Source organism: Thamnophis elegans, chromosome Z (assembly GCF_009769535.1).
Source record: "Thamnophis elegans isolate rThaEle1 chromosome Z, rThaEle1.pri, whole genome shotgun sequence".
NCBI lineage: Eukaryota > Metazoa > Chordata > Lepidosauria > Squamata > Colubridae > Thamnophis > Thamnophis elegans.
In genome coordinates this window covers 96132912-96157520 of record NC_045558.1, presented here as the reverse complement: position 1 = coordinate 96157520, position 24609 = coordinate 96132912, and the positions used below count along the sequence as shown (strand labels likewise).

At 37.8% G+C, this 24609-nt stretch overlaps 2 protein-coding genes across 9 annotated transcripts in view; both read right to left on the bottom strand.

Annotated features, from left to right (window-relative positions):
* Nucleotides 1–4383: 4383 nt before the first annotated feature.
* PSMD3 (proteasome 26S subunit, non-ATPase 3) lies at nucleotides 4384–14753 on the bottom strand. The gene is made up of 12 exons (XM_032237065.1): nucleotides 14462–14753; nucleotides 12611–12801; nucleotides 11971–12108; nucleotides 11245–11381; nucleotides 10953–11143; nucleotides 8799–8902; nucleotides 8586–8700; nucleotides 7120–7239; nucleotides 6739–6842; nucleotides 6233–6388; nucleotides 5478–5528; nucleotides 4384–4847 (listed from the first exon to the last, which is right to left on the bottom strand). Exons 1-12 carry the CDS (start codon nucleotides 14640–14642, stop codon nucleotides 4770–4772), a joined length of 1566 nt encoding a protein of 521 aa, XP_032092956.1. The 5' UTR covers nucleotides 14643–14753; the 3' UTR covers nucleotides 4384–4769.
* A 3351-nt stretch (nucleotides 14754–18104) lies between these two features.
* The window catches only part of GSDMA (gasdermin A), a 50053-nt gene continuing 43548 nt past the window's right edge, over nucleotides 18105–24609 (bottom strand). For all 8 annotated transcript variants that reach the window (XM_032235036.1, XM_032235034.1, XM_032235037.1 and 5 more), the window contains 3 exons: nucleotides 22984–23137; nucleotides 20784–20857; nucleotides 18105–19702 (listed from right to left, as the gene is read on the bottom strand). In XM_032235036.1, coding sequence (XP_032090927.1) covers nucleotides 19457–19702; nucleotides 20784–20857; nucleotides 22984–23137 — 474 coding nt within the window. In that variant the 3' untranslated portion in view covers nucleotides 18105–19456. The remainder of the gene's footprint in view (nucleotides 19703–20783; nucleotides 20858–22983; nucleotides 23138–24609) is intronic.

The following is a 24609-nucleotide window of genomic DNA, read 5'->3' as shown; positions in this document are numbered from 1 at the left end:
AAACCACTGGGTGAGATCATCCGTGGTTTTGGGGTATGGTATCATTAATATGCTGATGATACCCAACTTTTCATCTCTACACCAAACCACCCAAACGATGCCCTCGACGTGATGTCCCGATGCCTGGAGGCTGTGCGGATCTGGATGGGGAGGAATAGGCTCAAGCTCAATCCCTCAACCTGTGGTTTCCGTCATCCCGATTTGTGCATCTTCTTCCATCTGATGATAGGGGGAAAATTTTTAGCCCGCTCAGAGAGGGCCCGCAATCTGGGTGTCCTCCTGGATACGTGGCTTAGTTTAGAACACCTGACGGCCGTGACCAGGGGGGCCTTTTACCAGGTTCACCTGGTACGTCAGTTGCGCCCCTTCCTGGATTGGGATACTCTGTGCACAGTCACTCATGCTCTCGTCCTTTCTTGCCTGGACTACTGTAACGCTCTCTACATGGGGCTGCCCTTGAAGAGCACCCGGAAGCTTCAACTGGTCCAGAATGTGGCTGCGTGGCTTATCATGGGGGCACCTAGGTGCTCCCACCCCTTTTAGGTGGCCTGTACTGGTTGCCGGTTGTCTTCCGGGTGCGATTCAAGGTACTAATTATGACTTTTAAAGCGCTCCATGGCTTAGTACCTGCGAGACCACTTACTGCCACTGGTAGCCTCCCATCTTCCAGTGCTATCCCACAGAGTTGGCCTCTTCAGGGTGCCGTCGGCCAGACAATGTCGGCTAGTGACCCCCAGGAGGAGACCCTTCTCTGTGGGAGCACCTTCCCTCTGAAATGAGCTGCCCCCGGAGCTTTGTATAATCCCCGACCTCTGGTCCTTCCGACGCACTCTAAAAAGTTGGCTTTTCCAGCAAACCAGCCTGGCCTGAACAAAACAAATTATTGATCACTGTTAATTTTGATTTTTTTTAAAAAAAATGTCATTGTCAATTTTAATTGGGTTTGGGATATTCTATTTAATTTTTTTAAAACTTTTGTATTGTGTTTCTTTTAATGTTGTACGCCGCTCTGAGTCCTTGGGAGAAGGGCGGCATATAAATCTAATAAACCTAACCTAAACCTAATTCAGTATTCCATAATCTATTGACACTTAGATTTTAATGTGTGATGACATAGTCATAAAAATAAGTTTTAAAAAATAAAACTGGGATGGATAATTATTGATATCTTTAGAAGTTAAAAGATATTAAATGTGATATGTCAAGTGGACTATTTACTTAATATCATTTAGTATCATTTCAATCTCATAATCAATCTCTCAGCATAGCTGAATGAGAAAAACTACTCAGCAATTTGTGTTTTTGTTCATGAACATGAACAAAAAGTTGCCTCAAGACAAAAAGGAAAATGCTAATGATCAAGCATATTAAAGATAAAGACTACATCTCCAAAGAGTTTCATGTCCCTGTGACTATAACTGCTAACAAACAAGAAGTTTAAGAGCCATGGGATTGTAGTTAACTTCTCTAAATGTGGTCTCAAAAGGAAAATTGTTTCCAAATTGAACAAAAGGAGAGTTGAAGGTGGAGAAAGAAAGAACAAAACTTGGGCTGAACTTCAAGATCAAGATGCAACAATATCAATTTACACCATATATTGTTATCCCGCTGAAAGGATCCAGGAAGACATACAAAAAACCCAGGAGTTTCCTAAAACCAATGACAAACCAGTCCTTCTGGGCGAATGTGCTTTGGACAGATGAAATAAAATTAAGAGGTTTTTAGTGAGCCACAGCAGTTCTATATTCACAGAACAAGTGTTTTTACCATCCCTATTGTGAAACCAGGAGCGATTCCATAATTGTATGAAGTTGCTTTGCTGTCTCTGGCAGCAGTGCCTTGAATATGTTCAGGGCATAATGAAATTATAAGATTATCAAGGTATTCTAGGAGTAAAACATAATGCTCAGTGTTAGAAAGCTCTGTCTCAATTGCAGGTCACAGGTCCTTCACCAGGATAATGAATCAAAACATACATCCAAGAGGATCCAAGAATGGCAGAAAATTCAACTGCTCTGAAGTGGTCTAAGAGTACCTAATAATACAACTATGGAAAGAACTAAAACTTGCTGTTGGAAGAATCCATCAAACCTAAAACACCTTTGCCCAACAAGAATAGGACAAATTGCCAGTTGAGAAGTCTAGAAGTATTTTTCAGAGCTACAGAAAGTGGTTGATTGTGGTTGCCAATTATTTTGTTCATGCCATTTTAATTTGTTTTGTTACTTACAAGAGTCATACAACAGAAGTCTACTCTATGGATTATGAAATATTCAATGATAGATTCCAATTTGTTTCAATTTGTTTTATAGCAAATTGCAATTCTTTTGGGAAAAGTACAGGGTGCCAATACTTTGGCCCCATCTGTAGTTACTTGAATTGTACAAATAGAGCTAACGATGGGATTGATTGGCAACAGCAAAACACATTCAATTATTTTATAATGTTTACAATTTTGAGTTTCATATTTAATACTAAGGTCTTCATTGTATTGTTATATATTATTCATATTAAGAGGATAGGAAAAAAAAGAAAAATGAACTGCTTGAAAAAGCAGTTATGTTTTCTATCTTTGTTTATACTTTTGCAAATTTGCAATATTTAGAACCCTTATTGTAAATATTTCTATTTGCCTTGCTGTGTGATGCATTGATTAGATAGAAACCATTTTTGCTTGAATTTTTAGTTTTAAACAAAACTTCTGTTGTGGATAAATACTATTAGTTTTACAATTGTTGCATATTTTTCAAATTAAGATTCTAATCGGATCTTGTTCACGCTGATACCAGTGTTGGGCAATGTTTTGTAGCTGTGAGCATGTATCTCAGTAAATTATATTTCTTATACATATATGCTGGAACTATACCTAGCTAAAATATGATTTCAAGTTTAATTTCTAAAATTATCTGGATAGTACTCTCTATAGGTATGTGTGTGTATATGTATACACACTGCAAAAGGGCTTTTGTGCATGTGATGCTAAATGCCCAAAATGTGATCATTGTGGGGGGGCATGTGTGCAGCCATTGGACTCTGGAACTGAATTGTAGATAGCTCTGAGAAGTTGCTAAGCAATGGGTCATTGAGGACTACCATATCTACCACATAGTAAAATGTTCCTTCACAGCATTTACACTATTTGCTATTTAATGATTTATCTATCTTGAAAATTAAGTTGTATATCATTCATAAAATATTATATATAAATTTTCTTTGATTGTAAATTGGAGTGAATTTTAAAGGTTTCATGTAGTTTCCCCCACTGTTGTGTAGTTTATCAATTTTTTATTTATTGTCATATTGGAATAGGAATTTATATATGCTCTAACGATGCCATTGATTTTGTATAAGCATTTCAAATGCTGTCATTTTTAATGAAGAATTTAATCTATTCATAGTTTGAATAAACTCTATCTGCACATGTAATTGTATTTTCCTTAATTCTAGATCTCTTTAATAACCTTCCACCTGTTAAATCTTGCCCTACACTCATCATGAGGTAACTGTATGATAAAAATTTAAATTTGGAAGATCAAGATCTGTGTTTTGAACCTCGCATTAAAAAAAAAAATAATTTGGTCTTTTTCCACTCCAGATAAATGGATTGATAATTTTTTGCTATCGTAATATTTTCTTTGACCATTTAAAATAGTCATTTATTTGGAGTAATGTATTTTGAATGAACAAATGAATTTTGATAATTGCAGATGATCCTACCAAGACTGCTATAAATGTCTCCACCTTTCAAGCCATCTTTTGATTTCTTGCCATAATTATATTAATATATTTCTTGATTATTATCTGCCACATGCTTATGATGTATTTCACTAAGTGGGTAATCTGCCAGTCAGAGTCCTCCTGCAAGAGGTTAATTTGTCATTGAGTAAAATATATTGTAATAATTTTACAAGCCATGGTAGTCCAGTGGTTAGAATGCAGTACTGCAGGGTAACTCACTGCTCACTCCAGTTCGATTCTGAACAGCTCAAGGTTGCCTCAGCTTTCCATCCTTCCAAGGTTGATAAAATGAGGAACCAGATTGTTGGGGGCAATATGCTGACTCTGTAAACTGCTCAGAGACAGCTGTAAAGAACTATGAAGCGTTATATAAATCTAAGTGCTACTGCTATTGAACCAATTACTCAAGGTAACAAAAACTAGAGAAATGCAAGAAAAATTATCTAATTTCTATATTTATTTTTATTTTAAAAACCATGTTTTCTTTCACTAATTGGTGCTCAGACTGTATTCCTCTGCATGTAACACTTATTTTTTCTTATCAAATAGGATGATATTTTTAGGCATTCCAATATCAATCAGGGAAAAAAAATAGTTTGAATTCCTATATTGCCAGTGCTCCAGTTAGATCTGAGTAAACATGAGTTCCATTTAAGAAGCATTTTATTTTCCTCAAACTTTTATTTAAAAGTCCTAAACAAAATTTAACAAAGATCTGTCACTGAAATTACTTTGCCAGTTGGAGTAAAACTCCAGTAAAGACAATACTGGAATAGCCTGGCCCATTATAGGAAACATTTATGACTGAAAACCACAGTGATCTTTAGTTCAGAAGCAAGGACAAACCCTTTAATCTGGGGTCCTGGGTCTTCTTCCTGCAGCAGCTAGAGGATATATATATATATTGTACCGCCCCCAACATGCAGAATATGGAAAGAAGGCAAGTTCTGGTTTTCAGACAATAAATTTTTGCATTTAAAAACAAAATAAACAAAAAAGGTTGCAAACAAATATGCCATCCCTACAGAGCATCAAGGAAAACCGTCATCATCATCCTCTGCCATTTCCTTGGCAAATTCTAGATCCTGCTGCTCACGCTCCCGGCGCTCCTGGAAAATAAAGGTCACGGTACAATTTAGTGTCATTTATTTGCTACACATCAAAACTGAATTTCAGTGCAAATTATATCTATAAGCTTTTAACAAGGTTTAAAAGATGGTATTATTTCACCCCTTGTAAATTTGCTCATATGGCTGTCATACTGCAGAGAGAGAAAACTGCAAGAGAACTGCATTTCAAATATTTCTGAGATATTTGATCTGAATTGGTTGATACACACACATACTCCATCTCTCTCCCCATCTCTCTTCTAGATAACTGTTTCTCAATTTTTGCCAACTGAATCTTCAACTCCCAAAAATTGCCAGCCTGCCATGCAGGCTGGGAAATTCTAGAAGTAAGTCCACACATCTTAAAATGATCAAGGATGAGAAACATTGCTCTAGATGGTATCAAAATTAAACATTAATTTAAAAATGTTTGAAATCTCACAATTCAAGTTTTAAGATATTACAACAAATCATTATGTATTTAAATCTCACACAATTTCAGCAATTTAATATTCGGTAATCTAATGCCCAAGATCAATAGGACCTAGCTCAATAAGACTGCCAGTCCTAATCTTATGCAAAACAATACCCTGACTAAGGAGCTTTCTGTGTGATTAACAGGAAACCTACCTCTGCAGACTCCAAATCCTTGTTATAAGATTTGGGGGGGAATCTCATAGCCTAGAAATGAGAGAAAATGAAAAGAGCAAACACCGATAAGTTAAAGGTAAATTTCAAAAAGAAAACTCACAGAAAGATTCCACATATTCATCTTCAATAGCAGAGGCAAAGGCATAAAAGAACAATTGAAAGGGGAAATGTTCTAGCCCTCCACTTGAAACCAAATCCTACATATATCTTCTTATTTTGTCTTTAGTGACAGGAACTGAATTGTCTGCCATAATGTCTTCCCAGAATTGGAGAGTTCCCTGCCTCTCCACATCTGAAAATAATGCCTTAATATTACATAGGCCTTTAGAGATCTTAAACTACTTAAATATTGATGTTTGACAAACTATTGATGATATTAACTGGAGAATCAAAGCTCCCTTCTTTTCAACTTTGTTTAGACATTATTACAGTCAGAAGGCCCCTTGTGGAATTCTAATGCACATTTCATCTTTTATCTCATACAGCTTGCAGGCAGTTCCTCAATACCCTAAACTGCTTTTGCAGCAAAATGACCAAATTCTAGGCTTTGTGGTTTTTTTTATATCTTTGTGGTGTGGGGGCAGTCAGCTTCTGAGAGACCACCATCCCTGATGCTCCAAAAGCCCACCCACAAAGTGTGTGAGAAAAATGTATGCTTCTCCTTTAAATGACGTCATCATTGGACGACTAGGAGGCTGAAGTGGGTCCTTAAACATTGACCATCCTTGCCTTACCTTGACAGACATATTGTGAATGTCCAGGCAGAAGGAAATACGTTGGTGGAAGGCAAGTTGAGGCTCCCGGGTGGAATAAATATCAGTCATCTCCTTTGACTGAACATATCCTTTCTCATGGTTGATGCTAGCTTCAATCACACCATCCCGAATAGCCTGGGAATCAAGGCACAACAATAGTTAGGTGGCCCTCCAATGGCAACTTAGAAGAGCAAGGCAAAGAAGTATCAGAGAAAGCTTTTCACAGCTTGTGTGGGAAAATAAGATTTATGTGATCTGCTAATGGAAAGGAAAGAATATTATTCAATTCTATGATATTAATGCCAAAAACATGTGATGCCAGGCATTAAAAACTAAAGCAATCAGCATTTTGAACACTATGTTTTGGAATTTTCCAAATAGCCAAAGTCAATTTCTCTTATCACAAAGATTGGTACCTAATGGATTTCAAGTGCAACCCAATTGCTTAGGATGTCTGGAAGATTGTAAATTGTACAGTCCCTTACCTTGGCAACAATGAATTCAGCATCCTCTGGGCTATCTAATTGCAACTTCTGAGCTATATCAGCTAAGGAGATGCGTGAATACGAAAGGCTGATCATGCGAACACCTGCATTGAAAGGGTAAAAGAAAACCAATGTCTCTGTATATATATTTCTATCTCTATCTCTCAGCACAAAGGTCAAAAAAGAAGAGCAAAGACAAGTAATTGTGATTTTTCTTTCTATTTGTAGGGGGCATTCATAAAAGCAGGAATTAGTTTAAACTTTTTCTCTTCAGAAAGAGAAAAATGAGAACATGTCACTAGGAGATGGTTCTCCTAGATAGAATTTTAAAGTCTATGTTACCACCAGATGGAAAACGACAAGGAATTAAGGGTCTCTTACCTGTTTTAATCACATTGTGTCTTAGCCGGATGATGAGGGTGTATGTTCCATCTGTTTGGAACTTATCACTAAACTGATCGAGAACCTGGTTGAACTTGGCTAGATTTCCTGTTCGAACAGCTGTCAAAAGGATACAAAAGTGGGTTAAGTTGAAGAGCTGTATGAAGACTCAAGACTGGATTACTGTAACACGCTCTACATGGCGCTGCCCTTGAAAAGTGTTTGAAGACTTCAGCTAGTCCAGAATGCAGCCGTGCAAGCAATTGTGGGTGCACCCAGGTTACACCTGGGTACACATTACACCTATCCTCCGCGACCTGCACTGGCTACCCATTGGTCTCCGGACACGCTTCAGGGTGCTAGTCGTTACTTATAAAGCCCTGCATGGCATCGGACCTGGGTACCTGAGAGACCGCCTCCTGCCAATTACCTCCCAAAGACCGATTCGATCTCACAGGCTTGGCCTTCTCCGGGTTCCATCGGCCAGCCAATGTCAGCTGGCAACCTCCCGGGGGAGAGCCTTCTCTGTTGCTGCGTCGGCCCTCTGGAATGAGCTCCCCGTGGAGATCTGGACTCTTACTACCCTCCCGGCCTTCCGTAAAGCTACCAAGTCCTGGCTGTTCTGACAGGCTGGGTGCTGTTGAAATATCCAGCCCCGCCTCAATTGTGAATGTTGTGCATTTTTAAATTCTTTGTATTGTCTTATTTATTTCCCTTTCCCTGTTTATTGTGAGCCACCCGGAGTCCTTCGGGTGTGGGCGGCATACAAAACTAATAAACAACAAACAAACAAACAATATGTGAAGGATTTAGGCACCTGCAATCTGTGTACACTTGTTCTTGAGGTTCCTTTATTAAAGTCTACGATTTAATACTTGACCTTTTATTTCATATAAGCAATGTAATGAATAGTTATAACTATGAGAAACTTAATCATCAGATACTTTTCATTGTAGCAGACATAATCATGACATTATTTTAAAAATTGCAGTTTCTTTGACATACCTGGACAACTTTTAGTGACTATCAGAGTAAAGCAAAGTATATATGCAATCAGCCCCTCATATACTTCATCATTTTTCCATATAACGTGTGTAGAATCGTTTACAGCAGCAGGAACAACACTTTCTCTGTTTTGGATGCTACTGCAGTCTGCTGGTTTCCCATTGCCAGCAACAATGAAAAACAAGTAATCTTAAACTCCAGAAATCGGTACTATCAATACATTAGTCTAGGCAAATGTACTACTTAAAACAATTGTGACTACATGAGGACTAGCATGAATTTCCGTGGCTCCCCAAGCATCTGAGCAAGTTTACCTGCACTTGCTGAGAATTCTTCCACGAGGGACTCAAGAGTTTTATATTTTTCTGCTTACACTCCAATTTTTTAAAAAGTACTTAACTAAAAGTCAAGAGCCACATCTTTTCAAAGAATTGTTAGGTATGACCCTCAATAATATTTACCCTGTGTCAAAAGGAAGTAGGGCATGAGAGATCTTTTCAGAGATGGCTGCCGAAACTGCAGTCTGTCTGGAATCTCCCCTAGTAGCAATTCCACCACAATCAGCAACTTATGAACCTAAATCAGAGATACAATAATACAGCAGTTGTTCAGTTAGTAGCCACAGAATGCATGCATCCCCAGGCCACAGCACTTCTGGAGGAATAAGCTCTCACTGTTTGTTTGAAGCCAACAGCTGTATGCTGGGGTGCTTTCCGCAGCGCATTTGTCATAGTTCTCCGAGCTTCAGAGTATTCCAATTGGATGGCTTTGATACGGCCTGGAAAGGAAAAAAAAACTAGTGCTAAGAAAGATTAGGGCAAATGTTCACAATAAAGCTACTTTGAGATGTTAGATTTCCCTCTGCTTCCCTTTGTGATGTGAATTTGTATTGTCTTACTAAACTAGAAATAGAAATCAAGAATATTTCCTCAAGGAAAAATATTCAATCAAATGTGGGCTTTTCTGTAATAGTCTAGGGAACATTTTAACATAGTAAATCCTGCTATTATCTAATCCCAGTATAGCATCAGGCAAATGAAGCCACTGTGGTTATTATACATGACAATAGCTATACCTTTGAATTTTCCCGCAAGATCACTGTGAAATCACAGTCTCAAAGCGTCCGATTGGCTTGCAAACACTTTTCTGCATTGAGACTAGAAGCCATTGGGGGCTGTGATCATCTGCTTTTGCAAAGAATGGGTGCCTGAAGTCGTGTGAGATCATGGTGCCCAGAAGCTTCCAATCTTTGCATGAAAAGTATTTGCAAGCGGACAGGAGGTTTGAAGCAATACGATTTTGCTGCCCCAAAGCTTTTTGTCAGTATACAAATACTTTTCCATGCCAAGACTGAAAGTCTTTGGGGGAAATTCACTGAGGTTGCCTGCCACTTCTGCAATGGTGGACAGCCTCGGTGAATCAGAGAAGCCAAGCAGAGCATGCTCGTCCCACTCTCCCTCTGCTCTCCCCATTCTGCTTTGGAGCACTGGGAGCAGGCAATGAAACCATGGCAGAGAGGCTGGAGAGGAGACAGTACATTAGATCTTTGCAAGTTGAGTCTCCACAGGCCCAGTGTCTGTGGAGATCTAGTGTGGTAGGATGGGTGGGAGGAAGCAATTGTGAAGAGCATGAATTATCTCAGTGGGTCGGTAGAGGTCAAGGGTGATCTTAAGTAGATGATCTGTTCCATTAGTAGGCCCCTGATGGCCTTCCCCACCCTGAGATATCTCATGTGCACTTAATTACCTACGCATTCAATTACTGACTGAATGGGCAAAAGCAGGGAATTTTCATGTTCATTTTATATGATTCACTCCAAAGAATCCTTGGGTTACGAATGCAATTGGCAGGTTCCATTACATTCGTAACTTGAAGATTACCTGTAGTTGTTTTTAATGTTTTAGTGATTGAGACCATGGTAGGAAGGTTGTTATTTTATTTTAGGATGTATACTATAATTTATCTGTATTTTACATTACAAAATGGCAAGGAATCATGCCACCAGTTTTCTAGCCACTGTGTTCTGAATGTTTTTAGAATGTTTCATTAAAAAAGGCTTTAATGGCATCACATAATCCAGGGCTCAAGATCACCTTAACCTGACATGCTTTTGTTTAATACTCATGTTCAATCCAATAAATGAGCTGTATTTTACGTGGACAAGCACCTCTGTGTAGTTCTACATAGCATAAATATTTACATTAGAATTTTTAGTTTTTCTTTGTTGCTTATTTTTATTATTACATTCAAGGTAAATTACCTCCTTGGAAATGTGTTTCTCATAATTGAATGTGTTTAACTAAAATAAATTAATTTATGACACCATTATAGTAAGTAGTTGAGAAACTACTGAGCAAATATAAATATAGGCATCACAAAACTTAAAAGAAATTGGAAAGTAAACACTCCAAAATAATTGTTCCCTTCCCAGTTATTGCACTCTTAAGCCCAATATTGCTTGAAATAAATCCAAAAGTAATGTGGACATCTGACAGTAGCAGAAAAGTATGGCACTTATAATCTATTAAACATCATAAGAATGATAGCTTTTTAAATGTTTCTAATTTTTACCTTTAAAAAAATAAGAGCAAGCATATATAGACGATTAAGGAGGATATTCTATTCTTCAAGGAGAAGAGTATAGAAAATCTTAGTTTACATAATTTATTTTGCTTTTACTAACGATAAATTAATACATGTTAACTCGTTCTGTTTTGCCTTTATGGTCAAAAGCACACCCTTAATAATTATAAGCACAACCTTAATAACTATAATCAAGCACAGAGTATGATATTTTATATCAAAAAGGACCAGCTGTTTCCTCTTACCAGTATAGTAGAGATACCTGGCCCATTCATTATTGTTTGCCTGCTCAGGGAATACTGATTTGGAGACCAGCTTTTCTGCCTGATCATAAAGGTCATAATGAAGGTAGTTCCTGAGCAGCAAATTTAGCAGAGTAGCCTGCCCATCTGCATCATGCCGGAGTGTTGCTGTCCTTAAACGAGCATGAAGGAAACTTTAAAAGAAAAAGAAATGGAGAGAGGTTATGTCACCAAGAAAGTGCAAAGGAGTGGTGGTGAGGAGATGATGGTAACACCCAAATGCTTCCAATTTTACCTCCTGACCACATCCAACTTATTCAAGAACTCATAGATACGAGCATGGTAATAATAACACTTGGCCACCACTAGATCAAGGGCACGGCGATTTTGAGGACTTATTTTCTGCATCAAATCATCTGAAACTTTCTGGGCCTGAAGAAAGAAAATAATGTAAAAAGCATGTAAGTTCCAAAGGAAGTTTTATATAATATCATTAAGTATGGATCAGCTCTATCAGATATGCAAAAGATTATTTTTAAAATCTTTCATAAGTCATTTTAGTAAAAATAAATAAATAAATAATAATATATTCATTCGGACATGAGAATCCTATGCACATATGCAAGCAAAATTCATTCACATTAGCTTTGGGGGAAAACAGTTTGCATGTTGAATGAAGAAGTGTGGTAAAACCCAACAAATAAGAAGAGGGAATAGGACCAGTATCAAAGACAATTCTGCAAAATTATTACTAGTTATTTGATTACAATCTGATCCAATTTTATGGGTTAAAATCTTCAAAAGATGCAATATTCTTGTAATGGATACATTTGTTTCTTGCTAATACATTCACTCTCTCCTATATATACCGCTAGCCAGATATTTGTGGAAAGTATTAGATAACTCCTAATTTTCCTGTTTTAATTCCCTGCTCTTTCTTCCACCCTCTAAGTCTATCTTATCCTTGGCAAATCTTTGCTTTCAATTAGGAAACAACACATATGGAACGTCAATCCAGTACCTCTTGATAGCGTTTGCTATTCATCAAATAGATAACCAGGAGTAATTGAAGATATGTTTCTACTTCCGGCAAAAGAGGAGTGGAAGCTGCCTTCCCTGTACGGGGTCGGAATTGTAGGTCCACTTCTGTGTCCATAGGCTTTAGAGTGATAAGAAAAAAGAAAAAGAGAGAGAAGGAAGGGGGAAAAGAAAGAAAGAAAAATAGACATTTCACTCTCTTTCTCATAAAAGCCAATTTACCTATGGCTTAAGATCATCTTTCCAACTTCCATAATTCAACATTTAAATTACTCTTAAATGTTTCAGTGTGGTGGAATGTAATCTGGAGTAGCAGAAAGGAGGGACTGCTCTTTTCCAAATGATAGAGAGACTGAGGAGTTTGAAATATCTGATGGGCAAGATGAGAACAAGATGGGACCTTCCCTTGGATTTCAGAAAGTATTAGTTATTACAGGTAGTTTTTAAAATTCTGACAAGATTTTGTTTGTTGGTGAACAACAGTAAAGGAACTATTCAAAAGTAACTTCACATATTGTTCTTGGTTCTTTAGGTCTGACAATCAGAGATAATACACGTCAATCCTCCTAAAATTCAGTGGGAATATCCAGCCTATCTCCCACCTCAACTTCCTCTTAACTTGCCTCCTCCAGGAAGTTGATGAGGAAGTCCCGCACAGCACTGTTAGATGTAAAAAAGCCACTGATGGCTTTTTGGAGCACATTGGGGTTGAGGCGACGGGAAGTGGAGGGCAAAGCTCTGAGGGCACGCAGAACATAACGGGGTTCCTTTCCTAATACGGCTTTCTCAAGTTGTTTCACATGTTCTTTAATGTCTGCAATGGATAATAAACAAAGTAAGTTCAATAAAGATGACTTAACATTATAGCAGGAAATGGCCAACACTGATTACAGCAGGTTAATATTCATACAACAAAAACTTACATAACAATATTGTATTGTTTTAGCATGTATTTTTTGGATTCCAAGCAATAATTCTGATACTATTTTAAACTAATAGCAAACTTACTCAAATGCCTATCGAAACTGTTTATAGTATGGAAAAATGTTTGCAGTGACTATGATGGATACTGGTTTCTGGATTATAATGCAGATTTCAGTAGCTCCTAAACCAGTGTTCCTCAATCTCATTCTGGCAGTCCACACTTTTAAGATGTGCGGATTGCCAGAACTTCCCAGCCAGCCTGCTCTAAGGCTTTACACTGGCACTTCAGTATTGCTACAGGCTAATTTGAAGACTTTACCTCCACTGCTAGATGAAAAATAATAAAATACAAATGGGTAAAAGTCAACATTATTTTGAAGCGTGGGAGCTCCATGAGTTATCTGTGGATGATGAAAACTGAATGCTGGCATTACTGCTGATTAATCTGATATGGAACCAATTTTCAGGGATTGGACCTTAGCTGCAGAATGTTTTTCCAGAAAAATTTACCTAATACCCATATTCTGGTATTTTGGTATCAAAATAAAATATTTTCCACTTTTACAAAATTTTAATCATTACTATTTTTTAAAAATACAATTGCTTATGCTTCTTGCATTTTTATCACGTGTGGCTTATTTTGATTTTATTCTATATCTTTTTTTTTAGATTCCACTTTGTGAACCATTAAACTTTACTGTTCCAATAAGACAGTCATCTCCATTAAAATGTAATATGTTACTAAGCTGGTAAGTAACAAAGACTCCACCATCTACCACACCCTTTAAATAAAAATGTACTAAAAATATATCCAAAGTGGGCTCTGCCAGATTATTTTAGACCAGTATTTTTCAACAACCTTATTACAGAATAAATTACACTGTAATACTAAGCAATTCAAACCTGTTTCTTTGCCAACACAAAACTTGTGAGAAACCAGAATTTTGAGCAAGACATCTTCTAATTAGATTGCATTTTATGTACTTTCTCAGTGGAGTTCATAGCGTTTCAGCAGGTTTACACAAATATAAAAGCCACGCAAGAAAACAGATGCAGATTTTCATAGGCCAGATCTGGTAGCCTCAGAAAAACCCAATATCACTAGCTTTCAACTCAAGGAATTAAGTCAAGGTCTAAAAGCAGTAATGCAACCCGTTTCATCCCAAGCAATTATAGTATATTAAGCAAGACATGAAGAATTATGGCTTATATTATCAGTACCTCACATCCCCCCCAAATTAGGCTCCCTTCTCCAAACGCTTCTGTAGCTTTAAAACTTCTGTAGTTTATTTTTTTGCTCCCCCACAAAAAACAATCCCACTCTATTAACCCCACTTTCCAAACCGCAATTCCACCCCCAAATCTTGACCAACTGCAGCCCCTGCAACTTTGGGCAGCACCCCCACCCCCCACCCCTACCCGCCCCTAACCTCGATGGGAATAGGGACGGGGGGGATATTCCAGGCCCCGCCCCTTTCCACTTCTCTGGCCTTTGCCGTTCCGACGCGTGCGATGCTACTCTGCCCCCTCCCCCCAACCGTCTTCCCCACCTTCGAGCGTGACGGCGTCGAGCTCGCGCTGCGATTTCTCCGCCGAAGCAGGTTCGGCCGGAGGCGCCTCCTCTGGCATCTCCACATCGGCTGCCGGAGGGGGAGGTTGTGGGGGCTCGGCGGGGGGCAGCTTGGCCTTTTCGGATCCGGCGCGGCGTCTCGACCCGCCTTCCTGCTTCATGGTTCCGTCTTCTACGCACCGGCGGCGACCGTGACAGAGCAACAATCGCGGGGCGCGGCGCAGGGCACGTCGGGAAAGCAGAAACAAGTTCGAGCAGCCGATCGCAGAGGGGCGGGCCGAGGAAACAACGCGGATGGATTTGCCTTCCCAGCATCCTCGGGGAAGGAGATCCGTTGTTTAAAAAAAAGGAAGGGAGATGGATGTTTCCGCTCACTTCCGCTCTCTTGGCGAAGCGGGTGGGTGTTCCCTCTAAGGCGTAAAGTGGGGGAAGGCGGGCAGGGGCGATAGCGCTTTTATTTATTATTTATTATTTTTATTTTATTTATTTCTTCAAGCATGTGTTAGATAACATATATAAATATAAACATGATTTTGAATATATGAAATGGATACGAATAAAAAGGAACATTAGGGCAGGGACGGTTGGTGCATTTATGCACGCCCCTTAGAGACCTCTTAGGAATGGTGTGAGGTCAACAGTAGACAGTCTGTCTGGAGCGGTTTACCTTAAGTTGTATCTATTTTGTGCTCCTGTATTGTGGTTGAAGCTGAAGTAGTCATTGACAGGTAGGACGTTGTAGCAGACAATTGTACGTACTATGCTTAGGTCAGACCATAGGTGGCGTAGTTCTAAATTGTCTAAGCCCAAAATTTAAAATTTAAATTTGTCCTTGTGAGATCTCATTAGCAGTGCCTCTCAATCTTGGCAACTTGAAGATTTTTAAGTTTTTATTTTATTCTTATCATGCCTTATAAGTAGCTCGGCATTTCTACTATTCCTTCCTCCTCTTTCCTCCACAACGACAACTTTGTGAAGGGAGAAAGATACTGGGGGGGGGAGAGGGGGATGTGGCATAAACTCACCCAAGCTTGAGGTGCAGTCTCTCGGTTTCTAGCCCAGTGCCTTAGCCCTCTAGAGTCTAGACCTAAGACCTACAGACTTCAACTTGGAGTTGAAATCCACACAACTTAAAAGTTGCCAGAGTTGAGAAACACATTCCCTTATGGAAAATTCTTAAAAGCCCCCAACGTAATGTTGCCATTGCTCAGCCCCTGCCATGTCCGCTTTCTAATGGGATATAAAACAGAATTGCTAGTAGGGGATTGAAATCCATCATACCTAAGAGCTTTAGGCTTATTGCAATCTTTTAAATGCTTTTGAGGATACTATCATTTTTATGTCAAAATAAGATGCATTTTATCCGGATTGCAGGGAGGAGCATTTTAAGCTAAGTGATTGAAGCTTGATTCATGAAGAAATGACTACAGTGATTAACATCTTTCTTATATATTCTTCAGAATAACAGAGTTAGAAGGGATCTTGGAGGTCTTCTAGTCCAACCCCTTACTCAGGAAACCCTCAGCTCAAGAAACCTTACACCATTTCAGACAAATGGTTATCCAATCTCTTCTTAAAAATTTACAGTGTTGGGGCATTCACAATTTCTGGAGGCAAGTTTTCCACTGATTAATTGTTCTGTCAGGAAATTTCTCCTTAGTTCTAGGTTACTTTTGTCGATTAGCTTCCATCCATTGTTTTGTATCCTGCCATCAGGTGCTTTGGAGAATAGCTTGACTCTTCTTTGTGGCAGTCACTGACATATCCGAACACTGCTATCATGTCACCCGTTATGCTTATTTTCATTAAATGATTATGCTATTCTTCATTTAGTCGTGTTTGAGTTTTGGCAATTCTATGGACCGTGTTTCTACACATCTGCTGATCTTGCACTACTTTTTTGAATTGTTATGACTACACTAGCTGGTTTTAAATATATAATTCTAGAATTCTTAAAATAAATTTAGTAAATTAAGGAATTTATAAATTCACTTGTTCCCCAAAAGCAAAGAATTTTATGCCAAAGATTTGTTGTAATGTTTGAGATATAGCCCATTAACAACTTCTTCAATCCTGCATACTGTACTGTTTTTCTTTGTGACCTGTAGTCTCTGCAAAACCAATTTGTCAATATTTTAAAACATTTTATTGGAAATAAAATAACTCAGAAAAATATCCAGGGATTATACATAAAATTTTCAGATTGATACTTGACCAAAACTATAACAACTATTATTTATACTAAAAAGTTAATAAAAATGATACCATAATTTTTTTTGGGGGGGGTGCATATTCCTTAATTCTTATGTGTTAGATTTCCCCTCATCTTGTTGCCATGAAACTGGGTGAAACAATGCAACAGTTTTTGAACCAAGGTATCTCAAATGGGAAAGTGTCAAAAATCTGGGATTTATGATTCTTGAGGGTATGAAAGTTGTAGCTGGTTCAGTAGTACTGGCTGCTGCTGAAGTTGCATAATGTTCATTTCAACATTTTCCAGCTAGCCTGCAATCCATTGATCTCTATCCCACCCAGCAATCATCACTCACCTACCTGCTGGAAGAGGAAAGAAGGAAAGTACCCCCATGCAGTGTTCCTGGCCTGTGCCATTCCCCCAGTTCTCCTGACCTGTGCTGTTGCTCGCTCACCTTCTGACCTGAATAACCTGCTGATGTGCCTTCTTCTTAAGGCTGAGAGAAAGTGACTGCCCTAAAGTCACCAGCACGTTTCATGCCTAAAGTGAGACTAAAATTCACAGTCTCCTGATTTCTAGCCTGGTCTCTTAATTTCTACATCAAACTGGAACTGAATACATATGCTTGCAGATTATAATTTAAATTTGCTAGGCACTGATAATAATTGCAAATTGTATTCTGTAAGCATTTAAACTTTTTTAGAATTTGATACTGGAAATAAAAAAAATTAAAAAGAAAGAAAAAAATGGAAAATCATTCAAACAGCTTCTTCACTTTCATTCCTCTCCCCCTTCTTCTCTAGACGTATTCTGAACTTATTTACATTTTATTATTTAATTTAAAACTGAAATGTTTTATGATACTAATGGATATTCTGCTGCTGAAAGCATATCAGATATTAATTGCTATAACCTTTTTTGGGGGGCAGGAGGAAAATGAATCCAACTTTGATAGCATGAGGAGGGAAGCATTCTTGTGCACATCTTGCCATGTCCTTCACTCAGTCTTCTGGAAAGGACTGCCTGCTAGCTATCTTAGGGGAAAGGTCTTCCATCAACTGGCTGCTGCAGTGAACCTGAAACTGAGTTTGTGCAGGATTCTTTGTGAATTGTGAGTTTGTAGTTTTATGGAGCTTAAATTTATTATTACTTTGAGTAACATAATTTTTTGTGAAGACTTTTCAATGTGTGAGGTGATGAATAGTAGGCATCTGCATACATATGTGAACGTACACCTGAAAAGGAACATAGAATTGGACATTCTTTTCTTTTGTCTGCAAATTAGTGCTGATTCTTAAGCTAATTCTGTAGGAATTTGATAAGATTTATGATTTTATATTTAACTTCTGGCAGGAAGCTACATGCATAATTCAATTTTACATGCAGATTGTAATATATAAGCTGATTCTTGCATCATCATAAGCCAAAATACAATTCAAGCAATTGAGTTTATTCAGTAATCCTTCATTAAATAAGTTATCCCAAGCTTCATTCAACTTGTGATCCAAATAAGAAACTCAAATCACAGTATAAGTAGTACATGACTGGTCCGTTATTGCATTGAAAGGTTATATAGGAAAGCCATTTTATTATTATTTTCTTCTTTTTCAAATCCAGACAATGCAATGTATCCACTTACCAACATTAGCTTAAGTAATGCCACATTAGAGAACAAATATACCCAACTTGTGACTAGCCAGTCTCCCTTTACGTTAGAAGTGCTGTGTCGAGGGAGCAGTAGGATGGTACTATACAGAATCTCTGTAGGTTCTGTCTCCTGCTTCCTTTATTTCAAAGCCTATCTGAAATAATTTGATAATTTTAAAATGAAATTTTGTTTCCCTTTTTACAGTATATTAAATATAATAAGACTATGAAACAAAAGGGGAAAGAAACAGTGAAAGCAGGACTGAAACTGGAGGGTCTTCAACCTCCTGCTCCAAGCTCTCTGGTTATGCAGCCACCCCATGGAGTTGCTTTTTTATAAAAATGTAGCTACTTGATAGTTATGCTTCCATGACCTATTGATAAATGTTAGAGTGAGAAATGTTTTTCATGTGACTACTTAAAGCCACAAAAATGTAACATTATTTTAAAAAGCAAAAAAAGAGGAAGTAATTTTAGTTAGTGGCTGTGATATTGATCTCGGTCTGAAGGAATGTTTAAATATGAGGATAAATGATTTCTGTAGCTATGTAGTTCATACTATAGGAGTTTTACAGTTTATTTTAATTTTATTATAGTTCTTTTATATTTGCCAGTAACAGTTGTACAAGTCCTCTCTTCCAAACATAAGTTGAGGAGAAGGTTCCTGGATTGTGACAGAAGTAACGTAAAACGAATTAATAAGAACTAGATTTAAAATGCAATTCTTTATCCATTTCTGAAATGTCATATTCTAAAATGAGAAGATGGGGCAATATATTTATGGTTTAGATTTAATAATATATTTAAGGACATTTAATTTTAAATTAGTTTTTTTTTTAACCTTATGTTTAATGATTATTTTAATCACAGTAATGGTTTCTGACTGACCCTATCTAAATTTGAACAATCCACTAAACCAAACTACAAATGGTTTAGAGTTTTGTGTGAATGCAGTTATGGAAAATTGAATGCAAGAACTAAATATCTAGTTAATAATATAAATTTATATTCTCAGGCAAGCTTCCTTTCAAATAAGGCTGTTAGATTACAACTTTCCTTTTGAATATATTAGACTGCTGCATTTGTACACGATTCTTTTCTATCTGCAAACATACTCTGATTTAAAAGAATGACTTAAAAACTTTCCTTAGATAGAAGATCAATTCCAAATAGAGCCACATACAGTGCAGGGAGGGCTGAAGGGAGAGCTGAAGGGTGTACAGATCCAGTAACAGTGCATTCACTTCGTTGAATGGATATTTCACTTATTTCTTTAACTAATGCTTCAGTTATATCCCATTCCTCTTCAGGTAACTCCTGGACTTCTACAATAAAATTATGTTTTTCATTCCAGAAATATTTATCTAGGATTCCTCCAACCTTTGGAAACAAGAAACAAATAAAATAGAATTTGCAGTACTTGATCAGTAACATACACATGTTGAAAATCAATTGAGGCCAAAATAAAATACAGCGTTTATATGGCATTATATTCGTGGTAAGTTTCAAATTTGCAATGCTATAACCTTGTAATTGCCCCAGTCTTACTGGAAGCGATGCAATTCTGCTTTGAGGATCCTGAAAATATAAGCATGAAACACCAGTATGGTAACAGTAAAAATATCTATTTCAATCTCAAAATGTTTGGATTTGAAACTGTTTGCATACCAATAAATTATATCAGTTGTAGCCAAAGTATATATAGGTAGTCAATTTACAACCATTGGTTTAGCAATCCTTTAAGGTTACAACAGTACTGGGGAAAAATGACTTAGGACTGGTCCTTGTACTTACAACATTGCAGCATTGCCACACATACGATCATAGATCAGGTGCTTGGCACCTGGCATGTATTTAACAATGTTTGCAGTGTTCTGGAGTCATGTGCTCATTTGCCATTTCCCCTGCTGGTTTCCAAGAAGCTAAGTCAATGGGGGAAGCTAGATTCCCTTAACTTATGCAGTGATTTACTTAACATCCATGGCAAAAGTGATGATAAAATTGGTCATTAAAAGTGGCCATAATATTGAGTGTGACTCACTTGGTAACTGCCCTACATAATAACAGAAATTCTGGTACCAATTGCAGCCATAAGCTGAGGACAACCTGTTCTATATGCCTCAATGTTTTATTAGCATAGAAATACAATAGGAACCCAAAGTTCCTTTAGCATTGCTGTTATTCTACAATAAATAAGCAGAAGACATAGCCTTGTACATTTAGCCTCTTAGATCAGCTAGAGCAGGAGTGTCAAACTGGTGGCTCATGGGCTGAATGCATCACACCCACACCATGCTCACCCAGGTACCGCAAAGGCATCATGATATATCACATGATGTCATGAGACACAATTGAGTTTGATACCCATGAAGTGGGGGAAATCATGTGTAATATCTTAATGCCTCAGAGAAGAATGAATATCAACAAAAGCAAATTATTTTTGCTTTAGAAGTTCTCTTACCAGGTTCAGTTGCTGGGATACAATCTTTTTTTCCATAGATTCTACCAATAGCATTATCTGGACCTCTGTCAGTTCTGGATTTTATAGAAAAAGAAAATAGATCTGTTTTAGGAAATGGTACATAAAAAATAACTGCTCAAAATTTATGTAGCAGTACCATTGAAGCATTGGTAGAAGCATTGGTTGAAGAAGCATTGTAAGATGCGCTGGACCATAAGATGCACATTAGTTTAGAGGAGGAAAACAAGAAAAAAAATCTGCCTCTGTCTCCCAGCATCCCCGCTATTCATCTGGCTAGTGTACTTGAAGCAAACAAGGTCGAGTTCAGCATGTTATTGCAGCCCCAGAACGTGGCTTGTCAGGGCTCTGCTGTGTTGCTCCCACTATTGGTCAACTGAGCTGAGCTGAGCTGCTACTGCCACTGGAGAACACTGGAGCCTTCACTGCTGATTGATGGTTGGATGGCCGTTTGGAATATCAGCTGTTCTAGGTGGTGGGGATTGCTGTTCGCTGCCGCTGATCACTGCTGCCATATGCTGCCAATCACTGCCATCACCATTCGGTGGCAGTGAATGGTGCCAGCGATCAGTGGTGACAATCCGTGCTGCCTAGAACAGCTGAGGATTCCAGGAGGCCAATCCAAACTACCAGTCAGCTGCTCAGCAGTAAAGGTTCCAGCATTCCCCCACGGCGACCAGCGGCAGCAGGACAGGTAGTTGTAGCTGTTGCTGCAACAGCCCCCCTTCCTTCCACTGCAATATTCGTTCTATAAGACACAAGACATTTCCATCCACTTTTTTTTGGGGGGGGTGCCCCTTACAGTGTGAAAAATACAGTAATTGTTTATTCTCAATTGGAAGAGATAATTTAGATTAATTTGAAATTAATAATCGTTACATTCTCTACAGCAAATTCTAAACTCGAATGCGTAACCAGCATAAATAAATGAAACTTGATTAACTATACTAAATCACACAGCAATTATGATTTCTGGCAATTTACCTTTCAGTGGTCAGTTACATCAGTTTCATTTTAAGACAGACTCCTATGTTTCTAGCTTACTATTGTGTGTGAATTCAGCCATTGTGAATTCACAAAGTGAAAAACCATTTAATAAATTTTGATCAAGTTATCAGCGAAGTTTATTGGCCCTTAACCATGGTTTATTTAAATCACAACTTATTAAATAAGCCATAGCTGTGTTCATACAGTATGTAAAGCCATTATGAATTAGCACTATTGGTAGACTCCACCCATATTTAAAATTGCATTCCCAGATATTCTCTGAATTTTTTGTTGTTCAATTTAATCCTAGATACAACATTTACAATAACATTTATAATAAAGATTACCCATTAAGAAACCATTTGGGGACAAGTCTTCAGATTTCTTTATGTCATGTATGAGCAGTGTCTGCCCAATGATGGGCCTATGGAAATGTATAGATAGTCTTTGTTTAGCACTTGCCTCATTTAGCAACCATTTGCAATTACAATAGTGATAAATACCTTTTTGACTAATCCTCACATTTACAATATGTCTATAAAGCAAAGGGAAGCTGAAGTAAGATTATAAGCATGGTAGAGATTTTCACTGACATCTGCTTCACTTAATTAGTGAATTGAAGTCGCAATTAGGATCACTAAACAATGATTCCCTTGTTGCTTCAATAGACTTCAGCAGATTTTGGCATAGCTATGCATTTCCAGATGAAGATGTTAAATCTGTTTGGAACATAACACCCTATTATGTGTAGGATTTATTTAAAACAAGGTCAATGATATTGGAAATCTCTCACCCCCACCCCTACTCTTACATGGTGGCTCTAGCTTTGATAGGGTCATGGTGCAATTGTTTTTAAGATCTTTCTTCTGTTTTGGTTGAAAATAATACTAGTAGCTTCTCAGCCTCAGTGCAAAGTTGACTAATGTATTGGCCAGGGAATTATAGCTGAATAAGTAATTGATTATCTCATTTCTGATCAGTTAATAAGTCTTATTTATAGTCACTTAAACAACAGATAGATATTTGTACAAAAACATCTTAATTTTTTTTGTTTAATTATGTTTTGTATTTCTTAACTTCTTAACATCTTCAGAGAAGGTAAGGGGAAATTTTGTAAAGATGCATTTGTCCTCTAATTTTAAGCTCTTAGGCTAAAAGTTAATGTCCATTGTAATTTGAAAGAAACTATTTTTACCAGCAAGAGCCTGAAGAAAATAGAGGGTAGCCTCAGCAAGTTCAGTATCAATTGCTCCTTTGACATCTTGCAAGTTGTCCATCAGATTCTTAAACTCTGGTTTAGCCATATTTAGCCTTCTGAATTGTTCAGGGTCCTCAAGAACCTGTTCCAGCTAGAGGTTCGAGTTGGAGAAATGGAGAAGAAAATAATATTTTACAGATGGATTTGGTGGTACAGATGTATATGGATGGGTTAGTGTAATGTGAGAATTGAATCTGAATACTACTGTCCACTGGGAATTTAAATGAATCTTTAAAATATAAAGCAAAGCTTAAGAATCATAGGGAAAAATGCTTTTTTACATTTGTGACAGAGAAAACATAAGCCATTATTTTCAAAATCTTTTCTGGTGTTAGGCCAAAAGGCTATTGTGATTTTTGGTAATTGACAATTGGCAGCAGTTACAACAGTGTAACTTCCTCCTGCCTGCCTGCCAGATGCTCTTGAGCTTCCCCCAAATGCTCTTTTGAGAGAAACAGTAATGTGTATAGCTGATATCTGAGAGTTGAAAAACCTGGCAGTTGTTTAGGTCTCAAAACCCAACAATCCAAAAAAGGTAACCAGACTAGGAAAGTCGTGCATACTAATGCTACTTATTATAAAGTTATAGTAACAGAAATAATACTATAATTTATCACTTTAGTTTACCTTGAAGAATTGACATTAATCTTGCAAGTATCAGTGTGCTTCCCCTCCTTTTCTTTTATCTTCATGAGACCTCATAACTCTTGTCTGAGATGCTTACTCAGGTTACAGTTGTGCGCTAGACTCAGATATCTTTGTCTTGGTTATGGGCTCTTCGTCCTGTTCCTCACAATTATTTTTTCTGCCCATCCTAGGGCCTTTGGAAAAATTCATCTTGTGAGCCAATTCTGGACTGGAAGGCCTTGGTAGTTTATACCTTAAAGGTAAAGGTTTCCCCGCACATACATGCTAGTAGTTTTCTGACTGTAGGAGCAGTGTTCATCTCCATTTCTAAGCTGAAGAGCCAGTGCTTTCTGAAGTCATGTAGTCATGTGGCCAGCATGACTCAAAGCCGAAGGTACCTGGAACACTGTTACCTTCCCACCAAAGTGGTTTCTATTTTTCTACTTGCATTTTTAATTATGTCTTAATTACTTCCAAATTGCCTTACTGCATTGCATTCCATATGGGGATGCCCTTGAAGGCCATTTAGAAATAGAACTGGTCCAGAATGCAATGCCGTGCACAGTTCTGGGTATGATTCACCGAACCTACACCACTACTGCATGAACTAACACTTAATTATTCCTGGGAACAATTCAAGGTGTTTGTTATTACTTTTAAAGGCCAACATGACTCAGGACCAGATTATACCAAGGACGTTTTCACCAGGTGTTATTTGTCCATCCCAGAAGGAGATAGCTGTGGAGCTCCAAGTCCCCTCCCTTAAATACTGTCATCTCATGGGACCTTGAAAGCATGTTTTCTCTAGTCATCATACTCTTTGGAAGTTTAGCTATTGACTTCTTCAGTGAGAAATCTTGGAAGAGGTCAGCAATTATATAACAATATACTCTTGTATAGATCATATACAGCTGCTACAGTTATGTAGAACTATGA